This window comes from Somniosus microcephalus, chromosome 5, assembly GCF_052327205.1.
Source record: "Somniosus microcephalus isolate GS21.2 chromosome 5, FLI_Smic_1.0, whole genome shotgun sequence".
Lineage (NCBI taxonomy): Eukaryota > Metazoa > Chordata > Chondrichthyes > Squaliformes > Somniosidae > Somniosus > Somniosus microcephalus.
The window spans coordinates 174,044,293-174,071,312 of NC_140991.1; the positions used below are offsets into that span (position 1 = coordinate 174,044,293).

A 27,020-nucleotide genomic window follows, 5' to 3' on the forward strand; every position below is an offset into this window, starting at 1 on the left:
CTTTTATCCTCTAGGTCCTGTTTTCATTAATATATGCTCATAAAAGTGGTCTGTCATTAAATATAAATGATCTCCTTTGCACAGGTTTTTAGAAATGCCTTTCAGTGTTCTGTGTAAAAAACCCAACTCAGCAACTAACCTATAATCATATTTTTACAGGTGCTTTTTTCGGTGCTAATAGGAACACTCTCACTTGGCCAGGCAGCACCAAACCTAGAAGATCTTTCAAATGCTCGAGTTGCTGCTTATGAAGTATATAGCCTTATTGCAAAGGTAAATTACACCTTGCATATCTTTCTCACTGCTAGCATTCGGTAAGCTATACAATTACTTGACTTGTTTAAAGTGGATTCCTCCAGTGGTGGTGTGGTAACTAAGCCAGCAGACCAGAAGGTCAATGGTTCATTCCACAGGCTATGCTGCATTCATAGTTTTAGCCAGGGCACCAGTAGGGACCTCAGCTAGGGATTACAACAACGAGCCAGGGTTCTTGCTCCTGATCGCTCTCCAGTTTTCCATGCTGAAAAATGTCCATGTTTGGACATTGTGTGAAAACAAGATGGGGCAATTGGTCGAATTTACAACAAGCATTCATTATCCAGGCTCACAAAACAAGGTGGAACAGTGATTTACTTGTACTTCTTGCTATTTAGTATACTGTATTCGCTGCTCATGATGCGGACTCCGCTACATTGGGGACACCAAATGCAGATTGGGTGACCGCTTTGCGGAACACCTCCATTCAGTCCGTAAGAGTGACCCCGAGCTTCTGGTCGCTTGTCACTTTAATTCCCCCCTCCACTCCCACTCTGACTTCTCTGTCCTTGGCCTCTTACACTGTTCCAATGAAGCTCAACGTAAGCTCGAGGAACAGCACCTCATCTTTCGATTAGGCACTTTACAGCCTTCTGGACGCAACATTAAGTTCAACAATTTCAGACTGTAACCCCTCATTTTTTCAGGGGGCAACTGTTGATGATTCTGCTATCCCCATTTGCAACATTTTATCTCTCCTGAGTTCAATCCTAGCACAGACTGTGCCTTCAGTTCCTTCCTCCCCCCCCCCACCCCCACATTTCCCTGTCTCTGCACCTGCTTAAAACCTGTTACATCTCCAACTTTTACCAGTTCTGATGAAGGGTCCCAGACCTGAAACGTTAACTCTGTTTCTCTCTCCATGGATGCTGCCTGGCCTGCTGAGTGTTTCCAGCATTTTCTGTTGTTATCACAAGATTGTCCACATGGTTGAGGTAGCAGAAGATTGCTGCCCTTGTGGAACTGTATCCAATTCAAAAACTTCAGGAGAGGAGGCGAGAAAAGAGCCAAACACTGGAAAGAAAATACAAACAAAAGGTATTCTGTGGGGGGACCTGACTGAGGTGTACAAAATTATGAGGGGCATAGATAGGATAGATAGAAAGGAACTTTTACCCTTAGTAGAGGGGTCAATAACCAGGGGCATAGTTTCAAAGTAAGGGGCAGGAGGTTTAGAGGAGATTTGAGAAAAACTTTTTCACCCAGAGGGTAGTTGGAATCTGGAACTCACTGCCTGAAAGGGTGGTCGAGGCAGGAACCCTCACAACATTCAAGAAGCATTTAGATGAGCACTTAAGATGCCATAGCATACAAGGCTACGCACCAAGTGCTGGAAAATGGGATTAGAATAGATAGGGCTAGATGGCTGGCATGGAAACTTAGGGCTGGATTTTCATTGAGAAGTCGGGTAGGAGGCGGGACTACAACTTTCGGTGTTGTAGTCCCGCCTCCATCGAGTTGTAGCCAACCCACGCGATTTTGACTTGATTGACCTTGTTGAGCTCGCCCAGCGGGCTCAGCAGGCCAATTAGGGGCCACCCGGCAACAGGTGACGTCACAGATTGATATTTCATCTGTCAAGACCTTTTGACAGATGAAATATCAGCATTTCACAGTTGTTTGAAGCAGTCAAACACTGACAATATGTATTCCAAGTTGATTCCTTCCTTTCAGGATGATTTAGAGACCTCCCCGGAACCGAAAGCTGAATGCTGCAATTTTTGACAGCTCGTAGCCATTCTGCTTTCTGTGCCGGTGAGATGAGGGACTCCCGAGACCTGAAGGAAGGAAGGCTGTAAAGGTAAGTAAAGGTATATAAAACGTTTTAAACACCTTACACACACCAAACACACTTACCTTTGCACTCATGCACGCATCACTCACCTGAACACCGGACATCTCGACCCCTCCAAGCCCTTCATCCCGACGGTCCACCTCCTCTAACTTAGCGTGGTTTGGAGCCATCGGGAATCCCACACTTCAACATTAAAAATAGGGATTAGTCTAAAAACTGTCTGTTAACTACCTGTTAACAGGCAGTTAATTGGCACTAATCCCCTTACCGTCATGGGAAGGCGAGTCCCAGTGCGGGGCGGGTACCCGCCTCCTTTGAAACTGGCATGGAGGCGGGATGCATTCGGGACCCCCGATTTTGGGATTTTAATCCGCCGCACGCATCCAATCCCACCTCTAAGGCCCAATGAAAATCCTGCCCATAGAGTCATAGAGTTATAAAGCACAGAAAGAGGCCCTTCGGCTCATCGTGTCGGCGCTGGCCATCAAGCCCTGCCTATTCTAATCCCATTTTCCACCACTTGGTCCATAGCCTTGTATGCTATGGCATTTCAAATGCTCATCTAAATGCTTCTTGAATGTTGTGAGGGTTCCTGTCTCTACCATCCTTTCAGGCAGTGAGTTCCAGATTCCAACCACGCTCTGGGTGAAAAAGTTTTTCCTCAAATCCCCTCTAAACCTCCTGCCCCTTATCTTGAATCTATGCCCCCTGGTTATTGACCCTACCACTATGGGGAAAAGTTCCTTTCTATCTACCCTATCTATGCCCCTCATAATTTTGTACACATCAATCAGGTCCCCCCTCAGCCTTCTCTGCTCTAAGGAAAGCAACCCCAGCCTGTCCAGTCTCTCTTCATAGCTGAAGCGCTCCAGCCCAGGTAAAATCCTGGTGAATTTCCTCTGCACCCTTTGCAATGCAATTACATTCTTCCTATAGTGTGGTGACCAGAAATGCACACAGTTTTCCAGCTGTGGCCTAACTAGTGTTTTGTACAGCTCCATCATAACCTCCCTGCTCTTATATTCTATGCCTTGGCTAATGAAGGCAAGTATCCCATATGCCTTTTTAACCACCCTATCTAACTGTCCTGCTGCCTTCAGGGATCTATGTACATGCATACCAAGGTCCCTCTCATCCTCTGTCCTTCCTAGGGTCCTACCATTCATTGTGTATTCCCTTGCCTTGTTAATCCTCCCAAAATGCATCACCTCACACTTTTCAGGGTTAAATTCCATTTGCCACTGCTCTGCCCATCTGACCAATCCATCTATACCATCCTGTAGCCTGAGGCTTCCCTCCTCGCTATTTACCACTCCACCAATTTTTGTGTCATTTGCAAACTTACTGATCATACCCCCTACATTCATATTTAAATCATGAATGTACACTACAAACAGCAAAGAACCCAGCACCAATCCCCGCGGTACACCACTGGACACAGGCTTACAGTCACAAAAACAACCTTCAACCATCACCCTCTGCCTCCTGCCACTAAGTCAATTTTGGATCCAATGTGCCAAATTGCCCTGGATCCCATGGGCTATTACCTTCTTGACTAGTCTTCCATGTGGGACTTTGTCAAAAGCCTTACTGAAGTCCACACACCTAGTCACCCCCTCGAAAAATTCAATCAAATTGGCTAGACATGATCTCCCCCTGACAAAGCCATGCTGACTATCATTGATTAATCCTTGCCACTCCACGTGGAAACTAATTCTGTCCCTTAGGATTTTTTCCAATAATTTCCCTGCCACTGATGTTAGGCTCACTGGCCTGTAATTCCCTGGTTTATCCCTACTACCCTTCTTGAATAATGGTACCACGTTAGCTGTCATCCAGTCCTCTGGCACCTCCCCTGTGGCCAGAGAGGTTCTGAAAATTTGTGTCAGAGCCCCTACAATCTCCTCCTTGCCTCACACAGCAGCTTGGGATACATCTCATCTGGGCCTGGGGATTTATCCCCTTTTAAGCCCGCTAAAACTGCTAGTACCTCCTCTTTCTCAATACTAATTTGTTCAAGTATATCACAATCCCCCTGCCTGATTTCTATGCCTACATCGTCCTTCTCCAAAGTGAACACAGATGCAAAATATTCATTTAAAGCCTCACCTACATCTTCTGGCTCTACACAAAGATTGCCACTTTGGTCCCTAATGGGCCCTACTCTTTCCCTTGTTATCCTCTTGCCCTTAATATACTTATAAAACACCTTGGGATTTTCCTTTATTTTGCATTCCAGTGTTTTTTCATGCCCCCTCTTCACTCTCCTAATTTCTTTTTTAAGTATCCCCCTGCACTTTCTATACTCCTCTAGGGCTTCCACTGTTTTTAGTCCTTTGTATCTGCCAAAAGCCTTCCTTTTTTTCCCTAATCCATTCTTGTATATCCCTTGACATCCAGGGTTCCCTGGGCTTGTTGGTCCCACCCTTGACCTTTACGGGAACATGTTGATGTTGTACTCTCTCTATTTTCTTTCTGAAAGACTCCCACTGCTCTGATGTGAATTTTCCTACAAGTATCTGATCCCAGTGCACTTTGGCCAGATCCTACCTTATCATAATAAAATTGGCCTTCTTCAATTTAGAACCTTTATTTCCGGTCCATCTTTGTTCTTTTCCAAGACTACCTTAAATCTCACTGAATTGTGGTCACTTTCCCCAAAATGCTCTCCTACTGACACTTCCACCACGTGCCCGGCTACATTCTGCTAAATCCGTGAATCTTAAGGTATGGTGTTCTTCAATAAATAGACGGAGACTGCAGATTAACAATCAACAGATCACAGAATCACAGAATCACAGAATCACAGAAACCCCACAGTGCAGATAGAGGCCATTTCGGCCCATCGAGCCTGCACTGACACATATCCCACTCAATCCCCGTAACCCCTACACCAACACATATCCCACTCTATCCCCGTAACCCCACGTATTTAATCCCCCTAACACTAAGGGTCAATTTATCATAGCCAATCAACCTAACCCGCACATCTTTGGACTGTGGGAGGAAACCGGAGCACCCGGAGGAAACCCACGCAAACACGGGGAGAATGTGCAAAGAAAAGATGTTTACTGTATGAGGGTAGTCTAAAAACTAACAGTACAGATCCCTCCTCAGGGTTTATATACAGGTGTGGTCACTGCCAGTACTACAGTATACAGGAGCTGTAAAAGTAGTTCTCTCTTAAAGGTACATACACTGCAATTCCTCCCCTTTTAGATTAACAGTACCATAACATTCAAATAACAGTTAACACTTTTAACATGCACATTAACTGAAATAGTCTATATATAGATTCAGTCTTTGGGGCGGCTTCCTGATCCTTTCTGGATAGCGCCTTTCCTGAGTGTCTTGTTCTTGGTGCGGAGGCGATTCTGGCCCCCTGTCGTCGGTTAGTTCATCAGCTTCCGATGCTACTGTTTCTGGGGTAGATGCTACCGGTATGTCGGGTTCATCACCAGGTACGCGAGACATGGGGTTGACTCATTCCTGTAACGCTAGGATCTGGTCAACATGGCGTCTCACAATGTTCTCCCCAACATCCACTGTGTACATTAGTGGCCCCTGCCATGTGGATATCATCCCTGGTTGCCATTTCTCTGTTCGGTAGTCACGGGCCAAGACTGGTTGTCCTACATTAAAGCTCCTTGTCGGCTTCTCATTGATGTGCTGGAATTGCTTATTCTCAACATTTCTTCGTACATTTGGTCTAAGCAAATCCAGACGAGATCTCAACCTTCAGTTAAAGAACATCATGGCCGGGGTCTGGTTGGTAACTGCATGTGTCGCATTTCTGTAGGCTAACAGGAAATTGTCCACCTTATGCTGCAGTGGAATGTGGTCATCGCACATGGCCCTTACTGCCTTTTTAAAGGTTTGTACGAACCTCTCAGCCAATCCATTTGTGGCTGGATGATACGGGGCGGATGTGTAATGCCTTACCCCATTCCTTCTCATAAATTTCCGAAACTCTTCGGACACAAACTGTGGTCCGTTATCAGAGCAAATCTGTTCTGGCAAGCCGTTCCTGGCAAATATGGTCCATAGGACTGCAATCGTTTTCTCCGTAGTGGTGGAGGACATTTTGATCACCTCAAGCCATTTCGAGTGTGCATCCATTGCTATTAAGAACATTGAGTCCATGAATGTACCAGCAAAATCAATATGCACCTGTTGCCATGGAGAGGAGGGCCACTCCCATGGGTGTAGAGGGGCATGTGGTGGTGCATTTTGGAACTTCTGACATCCTGAGCAGCTCTTTATTAGGTCCTCGATTTGTTGATCGATCCCCGGTCACCACACATAAGCCCTAGCAAGGCTTTTCATTTTCACCCCTCCCAGATGGCCTTCGTGAAGCTCATTGAGCACTTTCTCCCTTAACTTGGGTGGAATTACAACTCGGGATCCACACATCAATGTCCCCTGGCATACTGACAGCTGTTCTCTTCTGGATGAGAATGCTGGCAACAGTGAGTCGCCATGTGTTGGCCATCCCTTCACCGTCAAATCATATACCCGAGACAGTGTCGGATCATTTCGGGTCTCCTTCTCTATATCCGCGTTAGTTACTGGCAAGCGTTCAATTATAGTTGAATAAAATATTTCGACAGGGTCCACTGATGGTACTTCCTCCGCAGTAGGCAGTGGCAGGCGTGATAGCCCATCAACGTTTCCATGCTGTTTCATGCCCTTATACTCTATTTCATATTGGTTCGCCCCTAGAAAAAGGGACCATCTTTGTAGCCGTTGTGCAGTCATCACCGGAAAGCCCTTCTTTGGATTAAAGATGGAGACAAGTGGTTGGTGGTCAGTCAGCAAGATGAACTTCTGCCCGTGCAGAAAGTGGTTGAACTTTTGCACTCCCCATATTGGCTGAGGGCCTCCCTGTCAATCTGGGTGTAGTTGCGCTCGGCTGAGGTTAGTGACTGAGACGCAAAGGCTACTGGCCTCTCCAACCCGTCTGGGAATTTGTGCGACAGCACCGCTCCAATACCATAGGGTGATGCATCACACGCCAACCGAATTGGGAGTGCTGGGTTGAAATGAGCCAACACCTCTTTTGATGTGATCAATTCTTTGCACTTCTGGAAAGCTCGTTTACATTCGTCATTCCACTTCCCATGTACCCCCATTTGCAGTAGGTTGTTCAGTGGGTGTAATACTGTAGACAAATTTGGTAAGAACATATGGTAGTAGTTCACCAGCCCGAGGAACGACCTCAGTTGTGACACATTTTCCGGTGCTGGAGCCTTGACTACTGCCTCAATCTTTTCAGGGGACTTATGTAACCCCTCTTCATCAATAACGTGGCCACAATACTGTTGTGTATGTAATAGGTATGTTACTTTAAACCTATGGCCAGGGCAACACTACTTTGTAGGGCGTAGTGATACCGTAGTACCACTCCTGGCCATAGGGGTATAAATAGTACTGTGGGTACTGATCTCCCCTCAGTTTTCCCGCCTGTTGGTATTAAGTAAAGACCTACGTTGAATCTTCCAAGCTGTCTCGTCATTATTGCATTAAGTATAGACACATACTTTATACTGGCGACGAGTAAGGTTCGAACTCACCAGTACACGGTGCAACAAAGGAACGGTAGCAGTACGGAGAGAGAAGGAGAGAGGCTTCTTACCAGCCAGCCTGCAGAGTCCAGCATCGGCCGAAGGAGGCCGCCCAGCACTCCGGGTTCGGGAGGAGCGGCAGCAATGGAGCGAGAGAGAGAGGTTTCCAGCGGAGGCTGCGGCAGCTGAGAGAAGAGGCTGAACGGGCGCTCCAGCCATGGGGCAAAAGTCCACCCAGGGCCAGGTAAACTGAAATCCTTCCCGGGGAACGGGAGCTCCAAGGGCCAGAACGGGCAGGCGATCTGGGGAACAAACAGAGCCACAAGGACTAGCGGGCCACGAGAGGGGAAGGTCGTTGTTAATAGTGGCGGTGGCAATAACGGGAGCTGCAAGGGCCAAAAATAACGACGCTGGAGAGAGATCGTTGACAGCAGAGGGAGAAAAGGTGGGAAAACCGCCATCTAGTGGAGAAAGCGGGAAAAGTTTTTTTAAACTTCAAAATTTAAAATGACTAAAGAAGGTTGTTTGTCAGCATTTGTTGAGGACACAGAAGAGTGGGATGCCTATATCGAAAGGCATGAACTTTATTGCATAGTAAACAAGGTGGAAGATGACCAAAAGGTAGCAACCTTATTAAATTTTATGGGGGCAAAAACATACGGTCTGCTGAGGGTTCTTCTTACTCCAGAAAAGCCAGTAGACAAAACGTACGCCCAAATTGTTGATACGTTAAGGGAACATTTAAATCCTGAGCCACCATTTATAGCGGAAAGGTACCACTTCTACAAACGTGACCAAAGGAATGATGAGTCGCAGGCAGCCTATTTAGCTGAGCTCAGAAGGTTGTCCAAACATTGCCAGTTTGGAGCCATATTGGCGGACGCGATCAGAGACAGATTTGTCTGTGGCATGTTAAATGAGAATACACGTAAACGGTTGCTAGCCAAGAAACAGCTCAGCCTAGATCAGGTGATTGAAATAGCATCAGTCCACGAAGCAGCAGCACAGGGTGCTGCTCAAATACGACAAACCACAACCGGCTATGACACCCATGAGGTGACATTTCACAAACATAAATGCTACTGTTGTGGCAAAACCACCCACGACCAAAGTACTTGTTGGTTTCGTGATAAAATATGCCGGCAGTGTGGGAAAAAGGGGCATATAACGAAAGTTTGTCGGTCTGGTACGAAACCCAATCGTGGGGGCAATCCGAGCAGTACCAAGGCAAGGACAAAAACACATAAGATGTCTGACAGTAGCTCAGATGAGTCACAGGAAGGCACAAAAGCAGAGCCTAAAGGTCTGGGATGTCTCAAGTTATATGGTGTAGACAAAACGGAGGACCACAGCACAATGTGGGTTAAAATGAAGTTAGCAGGCGTCGAAGTTAATATGGAGCTGGACACGGGTTCAGCCCTATCAGTAATTAATGAACAAGATTATAACAGGCTGTTCAAACGCATTCCCTTAAAGGATACGGAAATTAAATTAAAAACATATACGGGACAAAAAGTTTACCCGAAGGGAAAAATGCAAGTAACAGTTAAATACAACGGCAGAAAAGTGCCAGGACTTTATTTATACGTCCTACCAAATGGTGGACCACCACTTTTGGGTAGGGAATGGATAAGAAAAATCCATTTCGACTGGAAGTCGATACACGAGTTAAAAGTAGAGACCACCACGGATGATACAACCATTACAAGCAGGCTGTCGAAACTATTGGCAAAAACGCCAGAGGTGTTCCAACAAGGGCTGGGGACCTTAAAGGACATTAGAGTAAAAATAACTATTGCTCAAGACGCAAACCCCAAGTTTTGTAAGGCCAGACCGGTGCCTTATGCCATTCGACCAGCGGTGGAAGCAGAACTGGATGCCTTAGAGAGTGCAGGTGTCCTTACAAAGATTGAGTGGAGCGAGTGGGCCACGTCCATCGTCCCAGTTATAAAGAAATCTGCAAATAACACACCGGGGGAACCAAAGAAGGTTCGCATTTGCGGGGATTTTAAGATAACTATTAACCCAGTCCTGCACACGGTACAGTATCCGCTGCCGCGGATAGAGGACATATTCGCATCGTTAGCTGGGGGTAGACACTTTACGAAGATTGACCTTTGTCAAGCTTATTTACAGATGGAGGTGGAGCAGGACTCGAAAAAGCTCCTAACGATTAACACACACAAGGGATTGTACCAGTACAATCGCCTGGTATTTGGTGTGGCGTCCGCCCCGGCAATATGGCAGAGGACCATGGAACAGGTCCTACAGGGCATTCCAGGAATGCAATGCTACCTGGATGACATCCTGGTGACAGGACAAACGGATAACGACCACCTCGCTAACCTGGAGTGAGTACTTCTGCGGTTACAACAATACGGACTCAGGGCGAACAAGCAGAAATGTGAGTTTTTCCAGGAACGTATCTCATACTGTGGTCACATTATAGATAAGGAAGGCCTGCATAAGTCCCCGGAAAAGATTGAGGCAGTAGTGAAGGCCGCGCCCCCTGAGAATGTATCTCAGTTACGATCATTCTTAGGCCTTATAAACTATTACCATAAGTTCCTCCCGAACTTATCGTCCATTTTACATCCACTAAATTCATTGCTGCAAAAGGGAGTCTCCTGGAATTGGGACGAAGCGTGTGAGGCTGCTTTTAAAAAGGGTAAACAACTCATTACATCAAAGGACGTGCTCGCACACTTTGACCCAAAAATGCCAATGAGGTTGGCATGTGACGCCTCCCCGTACGGTATAGGGGCAGTGTTGTCACACAAATTTCCCAACGGGACGGAGAGGCCAATAGCATTTGCCTCAAGGTCGTTAACTACAGCCGAAAGAAACTATGCACAAATCGACAGGGAGGCCCTCAGTCTGGTGTGGGGTGTAAAAAAATTCCACCACTACCTGCATGGGCAACGTTTCACACTACTGACGGATCATCAACCGTTGGTGTCGATATTTAATCCAACAAAAGGGGTGCCCCTGATGATGGCCCAAAGGCTACAGAGATGGTCACTGTTCTTAGGAGCACACCAGTACCTTATTGAATATAAGGGTACCAAACAGCATGGCAATGTGGATGGCCTGTCGCGGCTACCTTTGCCTGCCGAGATCGAAGAGATAGTACAGGACCCCGTGGAAATATATCATACGGCTGTTATGGAACACTTGCCCATCACCAGCTAATGTATCAAGCGGGAAACACGGAACGACCCGACATTGGCAAGGGTTTACGAATTAACCGTGAAAGGCTGGCCGGCGCAGGGTGACGCATCATTGCCGGCGTTTTCGGCAAGGAAGGACCAGTTGTCCGTCTGCCGGGGCACATTGATGTGCGGAGCCAGGGTGGTGGTCCCTCAAAAATTACAACATAAAGTGTTGCAGGACTTACACGAAGGCCATCTGGGGGGTGTCAAAATGAAAAGCCTCGCCAGAGCCTATGTCTGGTGGCCCGGCATTGAAAGGGACATTGAGGAAGTAGCAAAAGCGTGCCAAGGGTGCCAGATGGTACAGAACGTACCACCACAAGCCCCACTACCTCCGTGGGAGTGGCCCTCAACGCCGTGGCAAAGGATCCACGTGGACTTCGCTGGCCCCTCCCTGGATGCGATGTTCCTTATTGTAGTGGACGCCCATTCAAAATGGCCGGAGGTCATAAAGATGTCATCAACGACAGCCGAAAAGACGGTTGCAGTCTTAAGGACCATTTTTGCCCGAAACGGGGTGCCCGAGCAAGTCTGTTCGGACAATGGGCCACAATTTGTGGCAGAAGAATTTCAAGCATTCCTAAAAAGGAACGGAGTGCGACATTATACGTCCGCACCATATCATTCGGCTACAAATGGGCTGGCAGAGCGATTTATACAGACTTTTAAAAAGGCCATCAAGGCGATGGGGGAGGAAAGGTTGCCACTACAACACAAGGTGGACAACTTCCTATTCACATACCGTAATGCTGCACATATGGTGACCAACCAGGCCCCCGCCGTCATGTTCTTTAATAGAAGGTTAAGGTCTCGCCTTGAATTGCTCAGACCAAACATTCGTAGAGATGCGGAAAACCGAATATTTCGTAGGGCTCCTGACAGACAGACACGGAGCTTCGAGGTGGGGCAGCAAGTGTTGGCCCGTGATTATAGGAATGAAAAGTGGCGGTCTGGTATGATAAAGGCCTGCCAGGGACCCTTGATGTACACAGTTGAGACAGGGGAAGGCATAATCAGACGACATGCTGATCAACTTGTGGAGTCCAGAAACCCAACTGATTCACTACCTCAAACGTCTCAGCACATTGTTACAGCGGAATCACGGCCCAGCTCGTCGTTACAGAGGTCTCAGGATTGCGAGGAGTTCAGCACTCCAGTGATCTCCACGGCACAGGATGTGCCATCAGACACCGACGAGTCCAGCGATGAAGGGGTGACGGAAGTACCGCCGCCTACACCGAGACCGACTAGAGAAAGACGTTATCCTAGTCGAGACAGGAGGCCTCCTCAGAGACTGAATCTATAACATGTTTCTGTTTATATACATATATAAGTAGACAACTCTTGATGTAAATATGTTATGTATATTGTGTTACCAAATGTTATTAGCCCTAGTTATGGGGCATCTATTGACTTAATTGCACGGGTACGTTTTAATTAAAAGGGGAGGAATGTTGTGTATGTAATAGGTATGTTACTTTAAACCTATGGCCAGGGCAGCACTACTTTGTAGGGCGTAGTGATACCGTAGTACCACTCCTGGCCATAGGGGTATAAATAGTACTGTGGGTACTGATCTCCCCTCAGTTTTCCCGCCTGTTGGTATTAAGTAAAGACCTACGTTGAATCTTCCAAGCTGTCTCGTCATTATTGCATTAAGTATAGACACATACTTTATAAATACGAGATTTGCTTCTGGAAAAACTCGCATTTGTGGCGATTAGCTCGTAGCCCATATTTCTTCAATCTAGTGAGCACCTGCTCCAGGTTGGCGAGGTGATCACTGTCATTTTTGCCTGTGACCAGGATGTCGTCCAAATAACACTGGGTCCCTCGAATCCCTTGCAGGACTTGATCCATTGCCCTTTGCCAAATAGCCAGAGCTGATGCTACCCCGAACACCAGCCGGTTGAATTGGTAGAGACCTTTGTGAGTGTTGATCGTGAGGTATTGTTTTGAGGCTTCTTCTACCTCCATTTGCAGGTACGCCTGGGCCAGATCAATCTTAGTGAAGCGTTTTCCTCCAGATAGCGAGGCGAAAATATCTTCACTCCGCGGAAGCAGATATTGTATCGTGTGAAGGACTGGGTTCACTGTCACCTTAAAGTCCCCACAGATACGAAACTTCTTTGGTTCCCCAGGTGTATTACTCAACGACCTCTTCATTACAGGAACGATGGGTGTAGCCCACTCGCTCCAGTCCATTTGGACAGTACTCCTTAATGTTCCAAACATTCCAGCTCTGCTTCGACGGCTGGGCGGATCGCATAAGGCACCGGTCTGGCCTTAAAAAACTTTGGGCTTGCATTTTCCTCTATTTTGCTCATCGCTGTTATGGCTTTTAGTGTTCCGAGTCCCTCCTGGAAAACTTCTTGTGCGTCAGTTAGCATTTTTGACAGTCGTCCAGATGTGACGTCATCATCCTTTTTGGCCTCCACCGTCAGTGCCTGTATGGAATGCCAATCTAACTGTATCTTCCGGATCCATTCACGTCCCAGTAGTGGTGGTCCTCCACCTGGCAATACATATAGGTCCATTTTTGGTGTTTCCTTACTGTTGTATATCACGTTCACCCTTATTTTTCCTTTGGGGTAGACTTTTTGCCCCGTGTACGTCTTCAAGACAATCTCTGTATCTCTCAAGGGTATATGTGAGAATAGCCGCTTGTAGTCCCTTCGGTTTATGACTGTTAGGGCTGATCCTGTGTCCAATTCCATTTTCACTTGGACTCCGTCTATCTTGAGCGTGACCCAGATAGTTTGGTAATCCTCCATTTTGATTACATTATGTAGTTTCAGACAACCCAGCTCCTTGCTTCCGGAGTCTGTATCACTTTTCTGTTCGTCTGAACTACTCTCCGTCACCTTATGTACCTTTTTGTACTTCTCCTGTGGAGATTTCTTGCTGCTGGTTTTCTTTCCCGACCTGCAGACTCTTGCTATGTGTCCTGCTTTTCCACACTGTCTGCACACTTGGTCCTTGAACCAACAATCCTTCTGGTCGTGTCTTGTTCTGTCGCAGCGATAACACTTCACTGCTCCATATGACATTTCATTGGTGCCATATTCTTGCGGTCTCCGTTGTATCTCTGCAGCGCCCCGTGCGGCTGCTTCGTGTGCTACTGCCATGCTGAAAGCCTTGTCCAGCATAAGATCCTTTTCTGATAGAAGCCTTTTCTGGGTTCCTTCACTTTGAAGCCCACACACAAACTTGTCCCTTAACGTATCTGCTAGTCCCATTCCAAACTGGCAGTGTTTCGATAGCTTGTGCTGTTCCGTTAAATACTCAGCATTACTTTCGTCTTTATGCTGGTTCCTTTTGTGGAACTTAAATCTTTCTGCTATCAGCAGCGGTGTCGGATTTAAGTGGTCCTGTAGGATTGCCACTATGCTTTCGAAATCCTTATCCACTGACTTCTCTGGGGTTACTAGGTTTCGCAGTAAGCCATACGTTTTTGCACCCATGGAATTCAACAAAACCAGTGCTTTCCTGGCATCTGGCACTTCATTCGCCTTGCAGTACACTTCAATGCGTTCCACATATGTCGCCCAATCTTCGACTTCATTGTCGAACGCTGTGACACTGCCACTCTTCGGCATCCCTGGGTGTGGTTAGACTGGCTAAAATGGCATCTCCTGCGTTCTCCCTTCTTCTCCGCTGGCTCAAAATGGCGTCTCCCGCGCTTCCCTTTCTTCGTGCGCTCGCCCTTCTTCTCCGCTGCGGCTTCAAAAATGGCGTCTCCCGCGCTCTCCCTTCTTCTCCGCGGCTCAAATGGCATCTCCCACGCTTCCTTTCTTCCCCCGCGGACGCTGCTCAGCCCTTGAGCCCTGGCTGCGCTCTGCGCGTTTTCCTGTGCGCCTCTCTCGTTGCCGCTGCTCAGTCCTGAACCCCGGCTGTGCTTTACCCTCTCTCTTTTTGTTTTCCGTCGATGCCGCTTGGTCTTCAACCCCTGGCTGCGCCCTGTGCGCTTTACCCTCTCTCTTACCCCGTCGACGCTGCTCGGCCTTTTCTGTGCCGTCGGTCAGCTCCAGCCGCCGCTGTCCGGGAAGGATCTGTGCCGTACCTGTTGCCAGCCTGTTGCTGGATCATCGTGGCTGGAGAACCAAGCCCAGCTCTCAACAGCCTCCCCTGCAATGCTCACTCTCTGCCGGATGACTGGGCGGTTGCTCGTGGTCGACGCCCATGCTTCTGGCCTCGACTTTCTTCCACTGTCCTTCAGGAGTGAATCCCTGGGAGGAAATGCAGAGTTGCAGGTAGGTTCGAATCGACCTCGTCGCCATTGTTAAATCCGTGAATCTTAAGGTATGGTGTTCTTCAATAAATAGACGGAGACTGCAGATTAACAATCAACAGGTGTTTACTGTATGAGGGTAGTCTAAAAACTAACAGTACAGATCCCTCCTCAGGGTTTATATACAGGTGTGGTCACTGCCAGTACTACAGTATACAGGAGCTGTAAAAGTAGTTCTCTCTTAAAGGTACATACACTACACATTCCCTAGAATTAGGTCCAGAACTGCCCCCTCTCTTGTAGGAATTTCTATATGCTGGCTCAAAAAGCTCTCCTGGATGCACTTTAAGAATTCCGCACCCTCTAAGCCTTTCACACTCTGATTATCCCAGTTAATATTGGGGAAGTTGAAATCCCCTACTATTATTACCCTATTATTTCTACACTTCTCTGAGATTTGCCTACATATCTGTTCCTCTATCTACTCCTGACTGTTTGGGGGCCTATAGTACACTCCCAGCAAAGTGCTTGCCCCCTTGTTTTTTTTAAGTTCTACCCATATGGCCTCATTAGAGGAACCTGCTAAGATATCATCCCTCCTTACAGCAGTAATTGACTCCTTGATTAATATTGCGACACCCCCTCCTCTTTTCCCCCCCCTCTGTCTCGCCTGAAGGTTCCATACCCTGGAATATTGAGCTGCCAGTCTTGCCCCTCCCTCAACCGTGTCTCTGTGATAGCAACAATATCACACTCCCATGTGTTCATCAACACCTTCAATTCATCTGCCTTACTCGCAAGTCTCCTTGCATTAAAATAAATGCCATCCAGCCTTGCCATACTTCCTTGTGCCATTACATATTTGCTCTGCCTTCCAGGCTGACTTGTTTTTTCCTCTATATTTGGCAGTGCATCACCCCCTACTATAGCTCCACTCCGTATCCCATGCCCCTGCCAAGATGGGCTGAAGGGCCTCTTTCTGTGCTGTATAACTCTTTTATGACTCTATGTGCAGTCAAGTACATGCTCACCTGTCATGGAGGTGATTTGGTTGCTTTGTCAAAATATTACAATGTAAATCTCTATCTTTTTATATGTATTTTTCCAGCATCGTCCCATAGACAGCAGCTCTGAAGATGGTTATAAGCCAGATGATATCAAAGGAGACATTGAATTCAAGGATATTCACTTCACCTATCCAACTAGGCCAGATACAAAAGTATGTTTCAGTTTCTTTTAAATTTAGCTGCAGTAGTTTTCTTGAATATATTTAAAAAATCAATGCCAAAGTATTAATTTGCATTAATAGATCATCAAATCAAAAAGACGGTATGTGACCAGGGCAGAGCTATAACTAAACTATCAGTAAACTTGAAGTCAAACCATTACTGGACTGCAAGAAATAGAATGAATTCCCCTCCCGGCAGATTTGCAAATATCAGAGCCCTGAAATTCCTCTGGTTTTCAGCAGTCTGGTTGGGGTGTGGGGGGTGGGGTGGGGGCGGGGGGGGGAGTGGGAGTGTGGGGGCCGGGAGTGTGGGGGGCGGGGAGGAGGCAGCAGATTTTGGAGTGGGACACGGTTCCCCTTTCTGGCTGTGATGCAAAATTCCAACAGGAGGTAGACGGATGTTTCTTCCACTCTCCGTCCTGGTGTCATTCGAGGAAAGGAGTCTGATGAATGATGTCCCCCAACCAGAAATCCTGCCAGTTCCACCTATCCTGCAGCCAGCGTTCAGTACGCCTGCCTGATGCAGACATATTTGTCATACAAGAAGTGTACGTGGGCCCCACAATAACATTTCCCAAAACATCTTTAAAAAAAAGGCACTCAGTACCACAAGCAAGTCCCATCTACTAGACCTGTCTTAGTTAATCTCATGACTCAAGTGACTAACCAGAGATAAAAGGGGCAAAAACAGGTGGGTTGGGGTCAGGTGAGATGTAATTTAAAAAAAAATCTCAAACCAAACCTCAACATGCCCACTTCCGGGTTTAATGGAGAGGGGTGGCAGGGGGCAGGCAGCCAACCTGCCATTTCAATATTATAATGAGCTTGGGTGCCTCACATTTAACCTATCTTACAGGTTTAACCGTGGCCGGCCGGATTTGCCCGGCCCGGGAAACTTGACAGCTAAAGGGAGGCAAGGACAGCTTCGGGGAAAAGGTGAGTGCCTTTACAGCACTGCTTGTGGGCCAGGAGGAGCAGGAGTGCTTCCTCCAAGCCCACCAAGCTACCTGCTTCCCTGCCATCGGACCACCCTGATCCAAAGACCGCACCCCCCGGGAGCCAGACCCCCGGGGATTGGAACTTCTCGGGGTTAAGGATCGGACCACCCCTGGGATTGGACCTCCACCGCCCCCGGGTCAGGGATCAGAGGCCTCCCCCACTTCATGCCCCACTAGTAGCTGCAGGCTCCCTACCTGTGGCTGGGGCCTGCTCTGGAGTGCTCCCCGCCCGACTGGGAGCCCAGCCTGACAACTAGGCTGACTTCCAAGTGGGGAACCTGTCGAAAATAAAGACACACGCTGTGGAGTCAGCATGCAGGACTGAAACCCTCCCGCGCCCCCACCCCCACCCCCACTCGAAAAACCCGCCCCTGCCTATATTGGGGTCCAAAATTCCAAGAACCTAAAGCTCTGTAAAACAGATGGCTTAAATAATTAACTAAAACTCCAAGAAAACAACCTGATATTTCAAGACTATTTTCAACCATTCCATGTTGCATTCCATAAACCCCATGTTCATGGTCCCAGCATGGTGGGAACCATTGGCCGCGATTTCATCAATGGAGGCGGGTTGGTTGCGGGTCAGGTGGTTTCCAACTTCTAGTCCTGCCCCCAACTGCATCCGGTCCATAGATGTGATTTTGCTTTGATTGACTTTGTTAAGCCCGCCTTGCAGGCTTGCTGGCCAATTAAGAAGAAGCAGGTCAGATGACATCATTTGATGACGCGTCATCTGCCGGTTTCCTTAAAGGGACCACGCACAATTTTTTTTTGACAGTTGATTTTTCAGTGTTTGATAGCACTGAGGTGCTGAAAACACTGACAATCACTGAAAAAAGGTGACCTCTTGTACCCAGGCTCGCCAATGACTCCCTCCATAGGTTGGAATTGATGGCAGCTGCAGGTGAGGTGACAGAAGCGATCTGCTCCTGGTGAGTAATGAGGTGGCACTGGACATGGATTTAAAAACTTGTAACCTAAAGAAAAGTGTAAATGTTTTAAAAATGCAGTTCCCAACATTTTCTTGCCTCTGAGACTCACCAGTGCAACATTGGATCCTTCACACCACTTCTGCAGCTGTCATCAATCCAGAAACATTACAGCAGACTCACAATACACCACACTTACCTGATGTGGTGTCCGGACGTTGGGAAGCCCGAGCCAGAAGTAGCAAAATTCAAAAATAGCCTGTCAACAACGAGCAACTACCCGTTAATAGGCAGGTAATTGCCTTTAATCCTCTTCCCGCCACTAGGTGTCGGGTCCATTCGCAAATCGGGGACCCGACACTTGGGAAAATTGTTTGGAGGCAGGTAAACAGCGGGTTTTCTACCCACTGTCAATGTTTGCTATTTTGACAGTGGAACCGCCTCCAAACCCGTACTCTGAGTGCTGGCAAAATCCAGCCCAATGTATTCCATGGAGTATTTCATCATTGCCTTTCCTTATAACTTTCAATCCTACTCCCATCCACATACTCATCCAGTTCATTTTTAAATGAGTTAATGGATAAACAGTCTATTCCTCTTAATTGAAAGTTGCTAAATTTGAATTTTTAAAAATCAATTACACTATCCCTTTGCTTAATTTGAATGACTAAATAGTTCAGTTTATTTTCCGAGCAAAAGTGACTTTGAATTAGCAAGACTAGACTGTGCCATTGCTTCGTTTTGTTCAGTTTCTTATGCAGATATCTTATGTGGCGTGGAGCTATTCACATCTTCATGTAGATGTGCTTCATGTTCCAAACTGCATTACCTCAGTTTCATTTTCATTATAATCCACCTATCTGACCTCAGTGACTTTCAGAATATGCATATTAGGAGTGTAATTAACAAGAATGTTCTTTAAGGGAGGAAATAATGAGCCAGTTTTTACCAGAATGGATGAATTACACAATAGAAACATAGAAACATAGAAGATAGGAGCAGGAGTAGGCCATTCGGCCCTTCAAGCCTGCTCCACCATTCAATGAGATCATGGCTGATCATCCAAATTCAGTACCCTGTCCCTGCCTTCTCCCCATATCCCTTGATCCCTTTAGCCTCAAGAAATATATCCAATTCTTTCTTGAATATATTTAATTAACTGGCCTCCACTGTCCTCTGTGGCAGAGAATTCCACAGGTTCACCACTCTCTGGGTGAAGAAATTCCTCCTCATTTCAGTCCTAAATGGCTTACCCCTTATCCTTAGACTATGACCCCTGGTTCTGGACTCCCCAGCCATCAGAAACATCCTTCCTGCATCTAGTCTGTCCAGGCCTGACAGAATTTTATAAGTTTCGATGAGATCCCCTCTCAATCTTCTAAACTCCAGTGAGTATAAGCCCAATCGACACAATCTCTCCTCATACGTCATTCCTGCCATCCCAGGTATCAGCCTGGTGAATCTTCGCTACACTCCCTCCATGGCAAGAACGTCCTTCCTCAGGTAAGGTGACCAAAACTGCACACAATACTCAAGGTGCGGTCTCACCAAGGCCCTGTACAACTGTAGCAAGACATCCTTGTTCCTGTACTCGAACCCTCTTGCTACGAAGGCCAACATACCATTTGCCTTCTTGACCGCCTGCTGCACCTGCATGCTTACCTTCAGCGACTGGTGCACAATAACACCCAGGTCTCTTTGCACTTCCCCTTCTCCCAATCTATTGCCATTCAAATAATAATCTGCCTTCCTGTTTTTGCCACCAAAGTAGATAACCTCACATTTATCCACATTATAGTGCATTTGCCATGTTTCTGCCCAATCACCCAACCTGTCCAAATCGTACTGGAGTTTCACAACATCCTCCTCACAGCTTACCCTCCCACCCAGCTTTGTGTTGTCTGCAAATTTGGAGATAATACATCCAATTCCCTCGTCCAGATCATTAATATATATTGTGAACAGCTGGGGTCCTAGGACCGATCCTTACGGTACCCCACTAGTCACTGCCTGCCACTCGGAAAACGACCTGTTTATTCCAACCCTTTGCTTTCTGTCCGCCAACCAGTTCTCTATCCAAGTCAATTCCTTGCCCCCAATCCCATGTGCCTTAATTTTGCAAACTAATCTCTTATGTGGGACATTATCGAAAGCCTTCTGAAAGCCCAAATACACCACATCCACTGGTTCTCCCTTATTTATTTTACCAGTTACATCCTCAAAAATTCCAGTAGATTAGTCAAGCATGATTTTCCTTTTGTAATTCCATGTTGACTTTGTCCGATCCTGTCACTGCTTTCCAAGTGCTCTGCTATTACATCTTTTATAATAGTCTCTAGCATTTTCCCCACTACCGATATCAGGCTTACCGGTCTATAATTCCCCGCTTTTTCTCTACCACCTTTTTTGAATAGTGGGGTAACATTAGCTACCCTCCAATCCATGGGTACCGTTCCAGAGTCGATCGAGTTCTGGAAGATGATCAGCAATGCATCTACTATCTCTAGGGCCACCTCCTTAAGCACCCTGGGATGTAGACCATCAGGCCCTGGGGATTTCTCGGCCTTCAGTCCCATCAATTTTCCTAACACCATTTCCCTACAAATACTGATTTCTTTCAGTTCCTCCCTTTCATCAGACCCTATGTTCCCCGGCATCTCTGGGAGGTTATTTGTGTCCTCCTTTGTGAAGACAGAACCAAAGTATGTATTTAGTTGGTCCGCCATTTCCTTGTTTCCCATTATAAATTCCCCTGATTCTGACTGTAAGGGACCTACGCTTGACTTCACCAATCTTTTTCTCTTCACATATCTATAAAAGCTTTTACAGTCAGTTTTTATGTTCCCTGAAAGCTTACTCTCATATTCTATTTTCCCTTTCTTAATTAATCCCTTTGTCCTCCTTTGTTGACTCCTAAACTGCTCCCAATCCTCAGGATTATTGCTTTTTATAGCCAATTTATATGTCGTCTCCTTGGATCTTATGCTCTCCCTAATTTCCCTTGTTAGCCACGGTTGAGTCACCTTTTTTGTTTTATTTTTGTGCCAAACTGGGATGAACAAATTCTGCAGCTCATCCATTCGGTCTTTGAATGTTTGCCATTGCCTATCCACTGGCAGCCCTTTGAGTGACATTCCCCAATCAATCCTACCTAACTCACTCCTCAGACCATCATAGTTTCCTTTATTTAAATTGAGGACCCTTGTCTCTGAGTCAACTACTTCATTCTCCATCTTAATGAAGAATTCGATCATATTATGATCGCTCCTACCCAAGGGGCCTCGTACAACAAGATTGCTAATTAATCCTTTCTCATTACATAATACCCAGTCTAAGATGGATTGATCTCTGGTTGGTTCCTCGACATATTGGTCCAGGAAACCATCCGGTAAACACTCCAGGAATTCCTCCTCCACAGTATTGTTACTAATTTGGTTGGCCCAATCTATATATAGATTAAAGTCACCCATGATGACTGCTGTGCCCTTATTGCACGCTTCTTTAATTTCCCTTTTAATGCCATCCCCAACCTCCGCCTTACTGTTTGGAGGTCTATATACCACTCCCACTAAAGATTTTTACCCCTTAGTTTTTCCCAATTCTACCCATACAGATTCCACATCATCAGAGCTAATATCCTTCATTACAATTGTATTAATCCCTTCTTTAACCAATAATGCTACCCCACCTCCCTTTCTTTTTTGCCTATCTTTCCTGAATATCGAGTACCCCTGGATGTTGAGTTCCCAGTCTTGGCCATCCTTGAGCCACGTTTCCGTAATCCCAACCAAATAATATTCGTTTACCTCTATTTGCACAGCCAATTCATCCACCTTATTACAAATGCTCCTCGCATTAAGACACAAAGCCTTCAGGCTTGCTCTTTTAATGCTCTTAGACCTATTAGAATTATTATTTATTGTGGACACGTTTGATTTAAACCGTTGATTTCTCTGACTGCCACTTTTGTTTTTCTCCTTCCTATCTTTTGCTTTTATCCCTGTTTTCCTTTCCTCTGTCTCCCTGCTCAGGTTCCCAACCCCCTGCCATTTTAGTTTAAACCCCCCCCGAACAGTGCCAGCAAACCTCCCCGCAAGGATATTTGGCCCGCTCTGGTTCAGGTGCAACCCATCCGACTTGTACAAGTCCCACCTTCCCCAGAAGCAGGCCCAGTGATCCAGGAAATGAAAGCCCTCCATCCTGCACCAACTCTTTAGCCACGCATTCATCTGATCTATCCTCCTATTCCTATACTCACTAGCATGTGGCACTGGGAGTAATCCAGAGATTACAACCTTTGAGGTCCTACTCTTTAATCTGCTACCTAGCTCCCTAAATTCTTGCTGCAGGACCTCATCCCACTTCCTACCTATGTCGTTGGTCCCAATGTGAACCACGACCTCTGCCTGTTCACCCTTCCCCTTCAGAATGCCCTGCAGCCATTCAGTGACATCCTTGACCCTGGCACCAGGGAGGCAACAAACCATCCTGGAGTCACGTCTACGGCCACAGGAACACCTATCTGTTCCCCTTACAATAGAATCCCCTACTACTATTGCTCTCCCACTCTTTTTCCTCCCTTCCTGAGCAGCAGAAGCACCCCTGGTGCCAGGAAGTTGGCTGCTGCTGCCTTCCCCTGGTGAGTCATCCCCCTCAACAGTATCCAAATTGGTATACCTGTTTGAAAGGGGGATGGGCACAGGGGTCCCCTGCACTACCTGCCTGCTTCTATTGCTCCGCCTGGTGGTCACCCATTTCCCTTCTGCCTGTGCAGCCCTACCCTGCGGCGTGACCAACTCATCAAACGTGTAATCCACGACCCTCTCAGCATCGTGAATGCTCCACAACCCATCCATCCACAACTCCAGTGCCTCAATACGGCCCATTAGTAGCTGCAGCTGGATGCATTTCTGGCACACGTGGTCGTCAGGGACACTGGCAGCTTCCCTGAATTCCCACATAGAGCAAGAGGAGCATAACACGGGGCTGGGCTCTCCTGGCATGACTTACCCCTTTAATTAATTTAAATTAATTCAATACCACCAGTTAAAGATATACTCTAGGGCGCTTATTTACCAACTGTCCCCACTACACCACAGAGAACCAAGAAAATATAAACCGCAGAATTTAAGCTTGTAATGAAAAGGAGAAAGAAATACTCACCAACCAATCACTTACCTGCTTCCTGCGACGTCACACTTGGATTACTTTTTGCTTCCCTCTCCCGGAACCTGGATTGGTATGCCTCTGGTGCTCCCTCGCAGGTCCGCCGACTCTCCGCTCTCTCGGGGCTCTGGGCCTCGCTGCTCGCCACCTCTGGTGCTCTTTATGTGCCGCCTCTGGTGCTCCCTCGCAGGTCCGCCGACTCTCCGTTCTCTCGGGGCTCTGGGCCTCGCCATAACTGTTGAGACAACATTTATATATAAACAAAAATATTGCAAGCCTGTTATATTTTGTTATTTTGCTTTTCCATCTTCCTTCTGAAAGCAAGGTTAAAAATGTTGAATTGCACAAGAAAAAGCAAGTAAAGAATGATTAGTGCTCGTAATGTAGCTGATCTGTTTGCAAGTACTTTTTGACCAGAATTTCTAAATCACATGTTTTTCCATAATCGTCTTTTACATGTTGTAATTCTCAGTTTCCTTTTAACTGCAGATTCTTAAAGGTTTGAATTTGAAGGTTATAAGTGGAAAGACCGTTGCACTGGTTGGAGCCAGTGGCTGTGGTAAAAGTACAACAATTCAACTGCTCCAGCGGTTCTATGATCCTGAAGCAGGAGAGGTAAGATTGTGTTATGTTTACTGAGCACTCAGGAGAGCTCTATGGGTTACATCATTTCAGATATTGGTGCTAAATTGTTGCCAATGTTGAAGGATCAAGCCTCACATGCGGTCAGATTCCACATCACTGACAGGCAGCTTGGTATTGAAACGTTATCCATAAACTGCAAATTACATCACATCTAAGATCAACAGTGTCCAGAAATGGGGGGGAATTATATGCAGTAACATAATAATAGTAATAATTGAAAAAAATGCCAGTTAGTATGTGCTAACTCTGTCCTTATTTAGACATTCTCTTACTACAGAACAATAAATGAATAAGGGGATGGATAATCTTGAAACATCTTCAGAATTAACATTGCATGAGTGATAAAACTACTGTCAAAACATTTTTGCATTTAGAAGAAAATACTTACGGTCACACTTACTGTTGTCTCACTGCTGTGTGAAGTCCCTTTCCTCAATGACTTTTTAATAATGATGTGGAGATGCCGGTGTTGGACTGGGGTGGACAAATGTAAGAAGTCACACAACACCAGGTTATAGTCCAACAGCTTTATTTGAAATCACAAGCTTTCGGAGCGCTACTCCTTCGTCAGGTGAAGTGAAGAGTTGCATATAAGCACAGCATATATAGTCAGAGAGTACTGCCAGATGATTACAGGTAATCTTTCTAACTGCCCTTTATCACACCTCGGCAGAGAGATAATCACAGTAATCAGAGGTGTGAATGGTGTCCAAACAGGTCAGTCAGGAAAACATTACATCAAAGAACAATGAGGTGGGGTCACAAGGGGTCAAATGTTGCAGATGCTGGGGTCTGTATGAAAAACAAAAAACAAACAAAAAACTATTTTTTTACTGGAAATCACAGCAGGTCCGGCCGCATCTGTATAGAGAGAACAAGCCAATGACTACTCAAGTCTGGATGACTCTACGTCAGGTGGGGTTACATGTAGCGTGACATGAACCCAAGATCCCGGTTGAGGCCGTCCTCATGAGTGCAGAACTTGGCTATCAGTTTCTGCTCGACGATTTTGCATTGTCATGTGTCTCGAAGGCCGCCTTGGAGAATGCTTACCTGAAGATCGGAGGCTGAATGTCCTTGACTGCTGAAGTGTTCCCCGACTGGGAGGGAACACTCCTGCCTGGCGATTGTTGTGCGGTGTCCATTCATCCGTTGTCGCAGTGTCTGCATGGTTTTACCAATGTACCATGCTCCGGGGCATCCTTTCCTGCAACGTATGAGGTAGACAATGTTGGCTGAGTCACATGAGTATGTACCATGTACCTGGTGGGTGGTGTCCTCACGTGTGATGATGGTATCTGTGTTGATGATCTGTCATGTCTTGCAGAGGTTGCCGTGGCAGGGTTGTGTGGTGTCATGGTCGCTGTTCTCCTGAAAGCTGGGTAATTTGCTGCAAACGATGGTCTGTTTGAGGTTAGGCGGCTGTTTGAAGGCGAGTAGTGGAGGCGTGGGGATGGCCTTAGTGAGGTGTTCGTCGTCATCGATGACATGTTGAAGGCTGCGAAGAACATGGGGTAGTTTCTGCGCTCCGGGGAAGTACTGGACGACGAAGGGTACTCTGTTGGTTGTGTCCCGTGTTTGTCTTCTGAGGAGGTCTATGCGATTTTTCGCTGTGGCCCGTCGGAACTGTCGATCGCCGAGTCGAGCATCATATCCCATTCTTACGAGGGCGTCTTTCAGCGTCTGTAGGCGTCCATCGCGTTCCTCCTCATCTGAGCAGATCCTGTGTATTCGCAGGGCTTGTCCATAGGGGATGGCTCCTTTAACGTGGTTAGGGTGGAAGCTGGAGAAGTGGAGCATCGTGAGGTTGTCCGTGGGCTTGCGGTAGAGTGAAGTGCTGAGGTGTCGTCTTTGATGGAGATTCGTGTGTCCAAGAATGAAACCGATTCTGAGGAGTAGTCCCTAGTGAGTTTAATGGTGGGATGGAACTTGTTGATGTTATCGTGTAGTCTTTTCAGTGATTCTTCGCCATGGGTCCATAGGAAGAAAATGTCGTCGATGTATCTGGTGTATAGCATTGGTTGGAGGTCCTGTGCAGTGAAGAAGTCTTGCTCGAACTTGTGCATGAAGATGTTGGTGTATTGGGGTGCAGATTTGCTCCCCATGGCTGTTCCGTGTGTTTGGGTAAAGAACTGGTTGTCGAAGGTGAAGACATTGTGGTCAAGGATGAAGCGGATGAGTTGTAGGATGGTGTCTGGAGATTGGCTGTTGTTGGTGTTGAGTACTGAGGCTGTCGCAGCGATGCCGTCATCGTGGGGGATACTGGTGTAGAGTGCCAAGACGTCCATCATGGCGAGGAGTGTTTCTGGTTCAACTGGTCCGTGGGTGCTGAGTTTCTGTAAGAAGTCTGTAGTGTTGCGACAGAAGCTGGGGGTTCCCTGTATGATGGGTTTCAGGATGCCCTCGACATATCTAGAGAGGTTCTCACACAGGGTTCTGTTGCCTGATACGATAGGACATCCGGGTGTGTTGGCTTTGTGTATCTTTGCAGGGAGTACGTGGGATGAGAGCGCGTAGGATGCTTTGAAGGTCTGGATCAAAGGACTTGATCAGTCTGTTGAGTTGGCGGGTGTGTTCTTTGGTCGGATCTGCAGGTAACTGTCTGTAGTGTTCCTGGTTGTCCAGTTGTCGGTATGCTTCTTTGCAATAGTCCGTTCTGTTCTGTATGACGATGGCTCCTCCTTTATCTGCTAGTTTGATGACGATGTTGCAGTTGGTCTTGAGAGCATGGATGGCATTGTGTTGTACTCGGGTGACATTATGGGCTGTCTTGTGAGTGTGGCTGATGAATCTGGCAGCTTGAGCATACATGTCAAGCTTGGGGCAGCGACCCTCCGGAGGGGTCCATCAAAGACGACACCTCAGCATTTCACTCTACCGCAAGCCCACGGACACTCTCACGATGCTCCACTTCTCCAGCTTCCACCCTAACCATGT

The 27,020-nt window shown here is 46.8% G+C and overlaps 1 protein-coding gene across 1 annotated transcript in view; it reads left to right on the forward strand.

Moving 5' to 3' along the window:
- The window catches only part of abcb5 (ATP-binding cassette, sub-family B (MDR/TAP), member 5), a 211,491-nt gene that overhangs the window by 62,948 nt on the left and 121,523 nt on the right, over positions 1-27,020 (forward strand). Inside the window, exons 8-10 of the mRNA XM_085989371.1 lie at positions 160-273; positions 16,226-16,336; positions 23,928-24,053. Coding sequence (XP_085845497.1) covers positions 160-273; positions 16,226-16,336; positions 23,928-24,053 — 351 coding nt within the window. The remainder of the gene's footprint in view (positions 1-159; positions 274-16,225; positions 16,337-23,927; positions 24,054-27,020) is intronic.